Source organism: Mangifera indica, chromosome 4, assembly GCF_011075055.1.
Source record: "Mangifera indica cultivar Alphonso chromosome 4, CATAS_Mindica_2.1, whole genome shotgun sequence".
NCBI lineage: Eukaryota > Viridiplantae > Streptophyta > Magnoliopsida > Sapindales > Anacardiaceae > Mangifera > Mangifera indica.
In genome coordinates, this window is record NC_058140.1 from 20,510,214 (window position 1) to 20,523,197 (window position 12,984).

General features: G+C 31.0%; 2 protein-coding genes across 6 annotated transcripts; both read right to left on the reverse strand.

Annotated features, from left to right (window-relative positions):
- Positions 1–130: 130 nt before the first annotated feature.
- Positions 131–3,582, reverse strand: LOC123212802. Of its 4 annotated transcripts, none has more exons than XM_044631997.1 (2): positions 2,497–3,582; positions 131–793 (listed from the first exon to the last, which is right to left on the reverse strand). In XM_044631997.1, exons 1-2 carry the CDS (start codon positions 3,368–3,370, stop codon positions 753–755), a joined length of 915 nt encoding a protein of 304 aa, XP_044487932.1. In that variant the 5' UTR covers positions 3,371–3,582; the 3' UTR covers positions 131–752. The 4 variants fall into 4 exon arrangements, with proteins under 4 accessions (XP_044487932.1, XP_044487931.1, XP_044487934.1 ...); XM_044631996.1 differs by having other exon boundaries at positions 131–796; XM_044631999.1 differs by lacking the exon at positions 131–793 and adding an exon at positions 1,457–1,867 and having other exon boundaries at positions 2,497–3,580.
- A 4,698-nt stretch (positions 3,583–8,280) lies between these two features.
- LOC123215112 (transcription factor bHLH137-like) lies at positions 8,281–10,051 on the reverse strand. 2 transcript variants are annotated; one of them, XM_044635173.1, is made up of 6 exons: positions 9,612–10,051; positions 9,388–9,513; positions 9,240–9,305; positions 9,074–9,142; positions 8,911–8,991; positions 8,281–8,819 (listed from the first exon to the last, which is right to left on the reverse strand). In XM_044635173.1, exons 1-6 carry the CDS (start codon positions 9,996–9,998, stop codon positions 8,619–8,621), a joined length of 930 nt encoding a protein of 309 aa, XP_044491108.1. In that variant the 5' UTR covers positions 9,999–10,051; the 3' UTR covers positions 8,281–8,618. The 2 variants fall into 2 exon arrangements, with proteins under 2 accessions (XP_044491108.1, XP_044491107.1); XM_044635172.1 differs by having other exon boundaries at positions 8,281–8,822.
- Positions 10,052–12,984: the final 2,933 nt, after the last annotated feature.

A 12,984-nucleotide genomic window follows, 5' to 3' on the forward strand; every position in this document is an offset into this window, starting at 1 on the left:
ATGAGATGCCCAAACTTAAGATCAATGCAAGAATTAAACTTATTTTTATAAATAAATCTGAGTTTAAATTAATTAAAATATTTAAATTTGAATCTATTCAAATATAATTTAAAATTAAATTACTTTCAGATAAAATTTAAACTTTAAATCATCAATCTCGGATTAAGCTTTGTTCAGACAACTGAATCAAATCGTAGTTGATAAATGTTCCTGAAAATTGATGAACTTTTTAACTTCGTAACCGTCTATTTGAATCCAACTGTAGGGTTGGACTTGTAGAGACGGAAATAATACAATCCAAACCAGCCAACATATCAAATCCTTCACCAATCCAACTGTAAGGTTGGACTTGAACTTTGAAGACTTCAAGGCCTAGCCATGCCAACAGAAAGTCCTACAAAAGCCTGTCAGCGCAATTCTAGGATTCATTGTTGTAAACTAAAACACATCCAACTGTGACTGTTTAGCTCCTAAAACCGAGGGGAGAGACAAAGATCTTCAAAACCAAAGCCCAAAAAAAATGATTCTACTCATGCCTCTAAATATACCCAGATAGCATTGAATTTGCCAAACTAATGTAAACTACATTACAAATTCTACTATCAAAGTTAAATCTAAGCAGACACTTTACAATGTGCAAAACACTCCCTCGCGAATGTGAAATAGAGAGCAAATACTATTCAATAGTGCATACTAGCAACACCCTACAGACTGGAAATGTTCATCTGACTGGTTTTGAGAATGAGAACTAGTTACGTTTCAGAGGGCTTGGCTATAGTTTCTGCAAGTAGAGCTGCTGTCCAGACAAAAGAAAGGAACTGCGTTACATAGCATCTGAAAAAATCTAACAGGACCAAAGTAAAAGGCTTATTACACTCATAGGTCAATCCATAAGGCATAATTCAGAGCAAGTTATCACATTGATGGTGATGTTAAGCACTCAAAAATATAAACAAAGCGCTCCCCAATCACCCAAAGATAAAAATTGCACACACAACTAATAAAAAGGGAAATAAAGAGGCATTGAAGCCAACAGAGCGACAGCACCATGGCCACATTAAAGAAGATAACAGAAACCTTGGCAAATCAACTTTTTTATCATTAGTTGAAAGCGTCAAATGAGGAATGAAAGATTGCTAATTAGCAATAAAAATTTTTAAAAATCAATAATTGTGTAAGAAAAGGAAACTAAGACTCCCAGTTAAGGATAACTAAACCCAAAAGAAGCACTGAAATAAATCTTACAAAATTCACTGAAAATGAAGACCCATGTAATGAGATAAGCTATAAAAAGCAAGCATCAGAGAAACTAATAGGTATTAAAAGACCAAGGAAGAGCCCCAATATGAAATTCTACATAATACTTACAGATCAGTGCTCTCCTTAGAAAGAATTAAAATAAAAGAAAAGAAGAGAAATATCCTCATATAAGATCTAAAAGAATAAAACAAACTGATTCAGGAGGCATAAGTTTACTAAATAAGTTCTCCAAGATTGTAAACCAAGAGTTAAAATGTAACCATGTTAACTCAGTAGTTATCATTTGACAAAGGACATCTCTTAAATAAAACTCATAAGACAAACAATACAAGAGACATGGTATCTATTAGATTAGAAGTATGCATATACAATCACAACCATATCAAAGGTATGTATGTTCCCAGTATCAGGAAATATCTCTATGCACAACTTATCCAGCAAGAAGTAGAATTAAGACTCCACAAACATTATATAGAGTTTCTACACTAATAATGTTAATTGAGAATGAGTATGTCATTTGCAAGGCTGACTTCTTGAATGAGGGCCAAATATCCTCCCTACAGTATGAACCAGAGGAGCTTTGAATCAGTGTATTATTAGATTCCACCTGTTCCTACAAGAAAATATTTCTTCCTTAAAAAGGAAACAGAGCTGATAAACATGAATCAATCCTATCCTAAACCACAGAAAGCCCACCACTCTATCCTACAAAGCAATGCTATAATTTGATTCCAGTTGGCTCATCCAAAACTTGCAGTTCTCTGAAAGTAATATTCAAGAATTATAAGGTTGAGACAGAAACAAAGCCTACAGCAAGACAAGTACCATTTTCTTCTGTTTATTAGTTTTAAGAAATCCTTTTAACATATGTACCATGCTTTATTTCCTTTTTCTTTTCTTGGCCCAAAAGATATGCTACACTAACACAGAAACCATTGCTATCGATCAAGGAAACATTAATTCATAAAATGAAAATTATTTCTATGTTATTTCCCTCCTTACACCAAATTAATCAATAAAACACCTCAAAGTCATGCAGTAAATGATAAGAAAAACACAATTAGAATGCAAAACTAACAACTCAAACATCACAATATCATGATCATTAAGCTCAAACCATCCCAGACATGCAAATCATATCAAAAATTTAATCCATGACTGTTTTCATCATCAAAAAAGAGTTACAGAATTATTATCGGTATTATTATTAACCAAACGGTCATGAAAACCCCTTACGAAGCTTCTGAATGGCGGCATACATTTTCCTTCTAGAACCCACGGCATTTATTCCCATATCTTTAAGATCTTCTAATGTCAACATAGGCAACACTTCGTCATCCACTTCATGTATCTCAAAAACGGGTGCGTATCGACTCAACCCTAATTCAATCAGAAACGACCTCACTCCATCACAAGTTCCAGGATCATTGTCAAATTCAGCTCCCCCATTTTCTCGACCATCCGAAACCCTAGTCCGACCCGGATCCGACCCCGAGGCCCCTCGCCTGTGACCGGGCCAAAAATCCATAGCCACGTTATCCACCGAATGGACGGGGCTTTGGTCTTTTAAAGGACTGTCCGAATCATGATCGAAATCTCGAAACGTTTCGTCCCCATCCTCTCTACTGTCACCTTCAGCCCCTTCGTCAATTCTCGATGTCCAGTTGGTCCTCGCTCTCTTTGCCGTCGGCGCTCTCTTAGATTTCACTTTCCTGTGAGTAAATTCAAGATTGCTAGTGTTGTTGTTGCCATCGCCATTCTGATTCCTGTCTTCGTCTTCTTGAAAATCCAGCAAGACACTTCCGTTCACTAGGTTTGTTAAGGAACGAGCCTTGATTGATTTAGATGAGGCATCTTTAGGGAGACGCCAAGTGTGATGGAACGGTTTGTTGCGGCGCACGTGCGAGTCGTACGAAGGTTGGTCTCCGATCTCGCCCAATCTTACGCTGGGCCGACGCTGCCGTTTCGGGGCCAGAGGGGGTCCGGCGGCATCAGTTTGAACCGGCTGTATTGCCGTAGAATTCGTAGATGCTGGAGCAGCTGTTGCGGCTGTTGTGGATGCAACGGCGACGGTTGTTGGATTGTCCGGTGGCTGTAACTCAGTGGCCATTAGGGTGTGTTTGTGCGAGTGTTTGGTCAACTAGTCAAGTGTGCGTAGGATAAGGAAGGGTCGTGATGCAGGGATCTGCTGAGTCTGGTTAGAATTCAGTACGTGATTTTGTCCGTTAGATAAGAATTGCTGACCTTGATGTTCAGGTTTTATTAGAATCAAGCGGTGAAGAATCAAGATGCGTGGTATAGGTAGAGGGTACTAACGTAGGGTTTTAAGGGCTTTTCAGATTAGATTGGGATTATTTTTGGACTCCACCTGTCAGCCGAATTAGCATTAATTTCAACAAAATTTTGAACATGCATGATATTACTATTAAAATTAGACTTTGATAATCGATAACATGTTATAAACTACTTAACAAATTTTTTTATTAGAAATATTTACAATTTTCGTAAATGGGCTTGAATGCGCATACTACCATATAAAATGTACCCATATTTAAAAATATAATTAAATCAAATTAAATAATAGTTTGTTCGAGTTCAATTTGGTCATAAAATCTCAATTCCTTTCCTTACCATACATTAATAGTTCAAACTCCAAAAATACTAAATCAATATTATATGGCCCATAATCTTAAACAGTATTGGACTGGAATGATGGACCAAATTGCTAGGAATAGTTTTCTTTGAGGAAAAGTAGCATATGCTCTTACATTTAAAATTAGCATGCCAGTATCAGAAATATAATAATTAAACTCGTTTCCCACCAAGAACACTAACTATGAAATTAAATCACAGTACATTGCTCTATCTTAATACTACAAGAATGAAATCTGAATTCATTTCATAGAGGCATATACGTATGTAGAGACCCTTCAAATTACAAGACAATTAATATCTCTAGTGGTGTGGTGGAATAATATTAGGAAATAAATCAAACAAAAAAGAAACTGAGAATTAAGAATCAAAATCAATCATATAGAGCAAAGGAATTTTTACAGCGGTTTTGTTCGATGGTCAAAAAATAAATATTCACGGTGTATTATTAATCAATGTTACAATATGAGATATCCTAAATGATATATAAATGTGAATGAGGGTTTTAGATAATATATCGGTTTTTTCTTATATGTTATCTATTATGTATGTCATCTCACTCTTCTTAATACTTATGTTCAATAGGATAGTGAGAAGAATTACATCCAAATAATAAGATATGAGTATGTGCTAATTTTAATATGATTGTTAGGGTTCATTACTATTGTAATTGAATTAAAATGGAATGATTGTATTAATAGAATGATCATACTTGAGAAGGAAATTAAGGATGTCTTTTACTAGTAAGCACGAAGGAAAAGAGTGGGAAAGTCAATAAGTCATTGATGTTGAGCATATAAATTGCTTTTAAGAGTCCATCTTATTGTTACAGAGTGAAAGGTCTATCCATATTTGTAGATAAATAATATGTTTGGTCGTTGCTACCATAACTAATTCATGACCATGATTTTTCGAACTGATTCAAGTAAGGAAAAGCTTTAGGATAGATATTTGGTGAACATGACTTTACATTATAACAGAAATTAAAAATATGAGATATTAATTAAAATTGGTAAAAAAATTTTCGTGTAAACTTTTTTAGGCAAACATACAACAGTTTTACCTTTATAGACAAATTTACTTTTAATTCCAAAAATACTCTCTCCTGGTTTATTACGTCACTCTCAGTAATTTATGTCATGCTTGGCCGCCTAAAATTTTCTTAACAAATTTGATAATTTTTTATTCGAACTATCACTAATTCACATTCTAAGGATTACAAACATACTTAAAAATTGATAAATTTTTGTTTAGATTTCAAATACAGATGGTAACGAAAAAATAGCATAGATGAAAAGAATGATAAGTGCAAACCGACGTTATATCATTGTGCATATAGGGCATAAAGGATGCGTATAGAGTGCGTAAGGTGCGTACATGGTACGTAAGGTGCGTACAGGGTGCGTGTAGGGTGCATACAGATTAACATAAGTGATCAATTTTTGATAACCTATGAGCATTCTCTATTTGTTAAGTTATGATTTGAAGATTAAAAAACTTATTCAAAATGATCAATTTTTGTTATAATATAGATTGAAACGAAAAGATTAACATAAGTGCGAAGAAAGGTGCATGAGGGTGTACACATGTGCTTAAAGATGCGTAAAACTCATTTTAAAATCTATATATATATATATATATATATATATATATATATATATATATACACACACACACACTCTCTTCACACCCCTGTTTTATATATATTTATATATAATAATATAATATATATTTAAAAATTATTATTATTATTTTTATATATTATATTATACTAAATATTATAATATAATATTATTTTTATATATAATATTATTTTTATATTATATTTAAAAATAATATAATATATAAAAATAATATTATATTATAATATATATTTAAAAATTATTATTATTATTTTTATATATTATAATATTTAGTATAATATAATATATAAAAATAATAATAATAATTTTTAAATATATATTATATTATTATATATAAATATATATAAAACAGAGGTGTGATGAGAGTGCACACCCTCTTCACACCCCCTTCACACCCGTGTGTGTGTGTGTGTATATATATATATATATATATATATATATATATATATATATATATATATATATATATATATATATATATATATATATATATTAAAATGAGTTTTACACACCCTTTACGCACTCTTAAGCACATGTGCACACCCTCACCACCATTTTTTGCACTTATGCTAATTTGTACGCACCTTATGCATCATTTATGTCCTATACGCACTGTGATACAACGTCGGTTCGTACTTATCATCCTTCTCATCTATGCTATTTTTTCGTTACTATCTGTATTTGAAATCTAAACAAAAATTTATCAATTTTAAAGTATATTTTTAATCCTTAAAATGTGAATTAATGATAGTTCAAATAAAAAATTATCAAATATGTTAAGAAAATTTTAGGTAACCGAGTCTCACATAAATCACTAAAAGTGACGTAATAATCCTCGAGAGGATATTTTTAAAATTAAAAATAAATTTACTTATAAAAATAAAATCTCTATATGTCTACCTAAAAAAATTTATATCCCTAAAAATACACCCCGAGCTTCATAAGAGTAGAATCATGACTCTGTCAGGTTTCCACTTTTCATGGAATTTTCTTGGCACTTTCCATAGTATGATCTAAGACGTGACGACTGTAATTAAAAAGGTGAAGGCCTACTTAAGGCATGCAGCTGTTTTTGATGATTTCAGAGGGAGAGAGGAAAAGTCCAATTACATGATGATAGTGATACGGTTATTACTGAGCTCGATCATTGAGTTTGTGCATGTTTGTCACTACCAAATGTGAAAAATTGAAAAACATCTATGCGTAATTAACATGGCTGACTGCCTTTTATAAGTTAAGTTCCCACGTAACAGAGGGGACTTACAATTATTGGACGACAAGATCACTGATGAAGATTGGATAGCATCAACGATTTTTTCTTTTGACTCTTACGACATTACCATCTAACACAATTACCTTCAAAACATAAGTGAAATAGACAACAAAGCCATTATGATTAATTTCATAGACATTACCATCTAAAAATTAGGAGATGTTCTCATCCACCAAACGAGACTCATGAAGGAAGAATCATGGTGATTATTTACAATTAAATCACCAAAAACATTATACGGAATGGACAAATTAATCAGTCGTGCACGTGCAAGACTTAGAATATAAACTTTTTTATGTAAAGAGAGCTGGCAAGTAAAATGTGCTAGGCATGCCCATTGCCCATACTATCAGAATAATTCCTTTTTAATAAGGAAGACTAGACTGAATTTATAAGACATTTCATCGCTCTCCAGTTTTGACAACATTTCCATCTCAGACGTTAACAACTTGTACTTTTCCATTTCTGTTTACTGTTTGCCTTGTCTTCTTACGCGCAAAGGCTGATGAATTAAGATTCAGGAAACAATATTATGTATATATATTTTAAATATATAAATAAATACATATTTATATGAATTATTATGTAATTGAGTATTATTTTATCTTTAATTTAAAATCATTCAATCATATGATGACATATATAAATATATATTTATTTATATATTTAAAACAAATATACATAATTTTATTATTAAATAAAAAGGTAGGTTTAAAATTTGGCTTAAAAACCTTTTATGAACTTATAATTATTTATTCTTAGGAAAAAAATAATACTTAATTTTTTAAAAAAGAAATCACTTTTCTTCTGATACTCTGAAGTTTATATAGAAAGTACTATTATTAAATTATCAGAGGGTTATATTTTATTAATTTTATTTTTACTGTAAATAATAACAACGTCTACAAATATTTGACTTATAACCTGTTCTTTTAGAAAAATGTACAAGAATAGCATAACTATTACATAACAAGTGACTAATTATTGATTCAAAATGTAAGTACGAATCCTTTGATCCAAAAATATTGGAGAGAATGAGTCTTGTAGTTGTAAATATTTCTAAAATTTGTTCAATAACATTTTATCTGTAACTTCTGTATTTACGGAATCATACAATCAATATATTTCTTTTAAATTAAGGTATAAGTGTATTTTCTTTCAATTTTGTATTACTCAATAGTGGATTTTTTTATTCCATAAAAATGAAGATCGTACATAAACAAAAAAGACTCCCAATTTATTTTCAAAAAGGTTAATAATATTAGAGTAAGTGTAGGTTTCTGATCGATTCGTGGGCTTATTTCTAACTCACCATCCAATATAAGTAAGTGTGCTATATATATATATATATATATATATATATATATATCATCATTCTTGGATTTTGATTGATGAAAGCAAATAATTACGATGACAGACACATCATAGAATGCGAAATAATAGGGATAAAGATATATAAAGCCTTCAAAAATTCATTAGGAAAAGTGGAGTATAAGTCAACAAACAGAGCAGTCGTAGTATCCAAAGCGCACAGCAAGAAATGCAAGAATAATATGACAATTACATTGCAGCACATGATGGCTACATAGAGAAATCATAATTAATCCTTTGATGGAGAAAGCAGAGATCGTGACCCTTCAAATTTTGTTTCAGGATGATCTCTGATGCTTCTCTAAATTTGGTTGATAAAGTTGCCTGCGAATAGAAGCCAATTGAAATATGGTAAGATGTATATAGGTAGGAAATTATGAATTTTTTTTTATTCACTTTAATTTGCCATTAAAAAGAGCTCAAATTATCCTGAAATTTTGTTCATCCGTGGTCCACAACTGATTGGTATTATCCTGAAATTCATTGATCATCAAAGTTTGCTCCTGATTAGGCAACAGGAAATTTGGTCCAGTAAGTGTACAACTCTCGGCCAGGAAAGATGTGAGCTGGGGGGAGTTGGATTCTAGCACAAGTGGGATTTGAACATCCAAGTTGCAGGTCTTCTGAAATTAAATTCATGACTTTAATTACTAATGAAAGCTAATTTAAGATAAGATGAAGTATTGTACTCATTCATTGATACTTAATTACCTCCTGGGCAAGTGTGTTTGAGTCGACTTCAAAGTCATTAATGCAAACGGGATTTACAGAAGCAAGTTTGGCTGCAAGGACCTGAAGGTGAGAACGAATGTTAACGGAAGTGGGATAACAAAATAAGCTTAAGTTGAATGGAAATCACAGTTCAATTATTTACCTCCACTTGTGTCTGTAGGATTTGGACATATTTGATTATTCGATCCAGGATGAGAGCCTTTCCAACCATCTGTCATAAATTAAGAAGAAAACAGTTTCAGTGACAATAAAACTCATAGAACTTCTTGTCGTTTTTGGTTTTTGCCATGCCACGATGGTCTTGGTACCTTGTCACATCCTGGAACAAGTGATCGCAATAGAGTCATCCTTGCTTTGATTTTCTCTCTCCTTGCCTGCAAAATATTCATTTAGTAAACAAACTATGCGGTTATTGATGAATTTTTTCGACATTTTGAGGTCTCACGGGTTGATTACCCTCTCAGCTAAGCTATGACTGTCAGTGGCTTCACCTCTCCTTGCTCTCACATGAACATAACCCCTTGGAGCTTCTTCAGCAGCTTTCTTCTGTTTCTTTGCAACACGTTTGGTTCTCTCCTCAGCCTTCTCCAAATTTAAAAAAAAAAAATTGAAACCAATACAGAATAAGCTGATCAAATTCACTCAATATCAAAACCTATTCATAAAAATCAAAAGATTACCTTTCCTTTCATCTTCTTTCTCTTATCCTCCATTGGGTTTTGTTTCTCTGCTTGAGTAACCTGATCAACACACTGACTAAGTGGCTGGTGAACCACCATGGATGACGAATTTGAATCAGGTTTCACAACTACTGTTGACAAAGAAGGATCAGAAATACACGAAAAGGGCATGCATTTTTCATAAAGAGGGGTAGTAGTTTCATAAATTTGAGCATGCAAAGGAATCTCCTGAAGATATTCATGATCATTGTCAGGCAGCATTATTTCAGAAAAAGAGCTATTAGTGGCGCCTTCCTGAATGAAGCTACACATGTTGTTCGAGGAATTTTGCCAGGGAAACGAGCCAAGAACAAAAGAAGGATCCTGATCATGATAAAAGGTTGCCATTTGAGTGATTGGAATTAAATGAAAAGTTGTGAAGGATGATGCTGAACACACTGTAAAGAGAGGGAAATGGTCAATAGCGTGTACGTGACTGAAAGGGCCAATATATAGAGAGAGAGAGAGAGAGAGAGAGAGAGAAGAAACATTAATTAATGTGAGTTGTCTTTGTCCTGGCTTGCATGCATTCGAAGAATATTAATTGCCCTTTTAGGCCGAGAAAATTTTGTAGGGTTTTGGATTTTCCGGGAGGAATAGAATATCTTGTCATGAAATAATATAATTTAGACAAAGTTGAGAAGAAATTTTTTAGGGGGCGCTTGGTTTGGGTAATATTTTATTATCAAAATAGAAAGATTATTTTGAAGATAGATTACTTAAAAGATTACTGAGTATAAATGATTACTATGTTTGATAAAATTTGATAAGTATAAATAATTATTGTGTTTGGTTAAAGATAATAAAAGATTATTAGTAAATTATTTTACTTAAATGCCCTTAAATATAATTATTTTTAAATATTTTTTATATTATTTATCATATTAATTAAAAATAAATTTATTTTTATCTAAAAAAATTAATAAATAATAATATAATTATAATAAACTCAAGATTACCTCAGTAATCTTTAAATACCTAAGGTAAAGGTGGTAATCAGATTACCACCTATATTACTTGCCACGTCAGCATTGGTAATAGAAGATTACTGTAATATTTTATTACTGACAAACTAAACAAGAGAATAAAAGATAGATTACCAAGGTAATCTTAAAATCCCCCAACCAAACGCCCCCTTAATGTTATGTCACGTCATTTGTTGAATGCAGAAACATTATCTGCCCTCAAATAGAAAACATATGGATCTCTGCGTTCATGTACAAATTCTTTTGTTAATAGTAACACGTGTATAATTTTAGATATAAATAATAATATATTATTATATAATTAAATAATTAAAAATAAAATAATATTTAATTATATAATACTATTTTATTATTTATATATATAAATTATATATATAATATTAATGAAAGATTTTCTAATCATAACATACATAATTTTAACTAAAATTCTACAAATATTAATATATTACATATTTGATCAGAATAATAGAAAATTTTAAGTAAAATTCATCAAATGACTCGAATAAAAAAAATATTTCATTGTGTTACATAGAGAATAATCTTTTAATACATTTCTTTCTCTTATAAGTTTTTTATATTATGATAAAATATTATTTAAAATTTCTAATACAAGGTTACAAATCTCTATTAATTTATTATTATTTTTTATACTGGGAAAATTTATTTGGTGGAGTCCAACCAACAAATCAGTAATCTCGAGAGATTAATCTTACAACATATCCACTATTAGAGATGTCTATAGGTTGGGTCAAACTGATCTTAACGATTATTTTAATAGTAAGTCTTTGGATCAAGTTGACCCATATGATATATAAGACCACCAACTCCATCCAATATATATGAGGTCGAGCCTTAAAATAGTTGGCCCATTAATTTTAAAAAATTAATTTTTAATATTATAATTATTAATTAATTAATTTTATACTATGTAAACAGTACCACACGGGGGGGTGGGTGGGGCGGCATCAAGTCTTGTGTCTAAGTTCACAGTCTTGTCTGAAAGGTCTATAGGCCGAACTTGACACGTTATAATATCTAGTCATACCATTTTCATGGGTTTTGGATTGGGTCGTGGGTTGACCCTATCCAATTGATGGCTCTATCCACCACTCAGGACTTTCATCATTACCCCCACAATTATATAGAAGCCACAAGTATAATTTATCTTAAATTTTGTTTGATATCAAGTTTTGTATTATATTTAGATTAAGTAAAATAATAATTATATCATTTACACTAGTGAGAAAAGATACATCGCCAGGAAAACAAAGGAAAAATACAAACTTATGAAAAAAATGTAACTTTTTAAATTTTTAGATAAAAGAGAAATTGTTAATTTTTTAAACTATTAAAGGGGAATATGGTAAAATTTTATTTTTTGGCCAAAAGTCTTGTTTCCACCTAAGATATAGTGAAACGCAAAGTGGGAATAAGTCTTTTGGTTATAATAAAATTATGTATACTTTATTTTAAGTATAAAAATAGATACATATATGATTGTGTTATTAAATGATTAAGTGATTTTAAATTAAAAATAAAATAATATCTAATTATACAATAATATATTATATATATACTCATTTATGTACTAAAAATTAAATATACATATCATTAATCATACTTTTATTATCGTATCTTTCTCTCTTCCTTACACTTTTAAGCTTTTATCTTTCTCATTCCTTTTTATTTTTTTAAAATTTGTCAGGTGGGGCTAATTCAGAATAAAAAGCAAGTGAGCCTGAGTCAAGAACTGTTCCGTTCACATTAGATCTGGAGAAACTACACTTCCATGTAAGATCCGTGTATAACTTATCTTGCGCATGGAAATTGCACGTGGCATGCGGAAATAAAAGTATTGCACACGTGGCATGCGGAAATAAAAGCATTGCACTTCTGCATTGACTAAAAAATAATGCTAATGTCCTTGGAATATGCATTGTACATAAATCTCAGTCGTAATTAAGGATGACAATAGAAAGGAACGGGGAGGGGATCTCAATTCTTGTCCCTATCCCTGTAGGGGATATCAATCCCTGTCCCCAACCTATCTCCACTATAAGGATGAAAATAATTTTTCGTCCATTCCCTGCAAAAAAAAATCTTCTTTTTATCTCCTCTCCATCCTCGCAGGAAAAAATCTCTTTGTTGTACCTGCAAAAAAAAATCTATTTTTTTTTACTTTCTAAACATAATATAAATATATTAAATAATATAATTAAGTAAAATTAAAATTAACCAACTATTTCAAATATCACAAATATAATATATTAACTACTTTAATATATACAACAAAAACCTAAATAAATTTAAAAAACATAAATAATTTAAAAATATAAAAAATATATTAA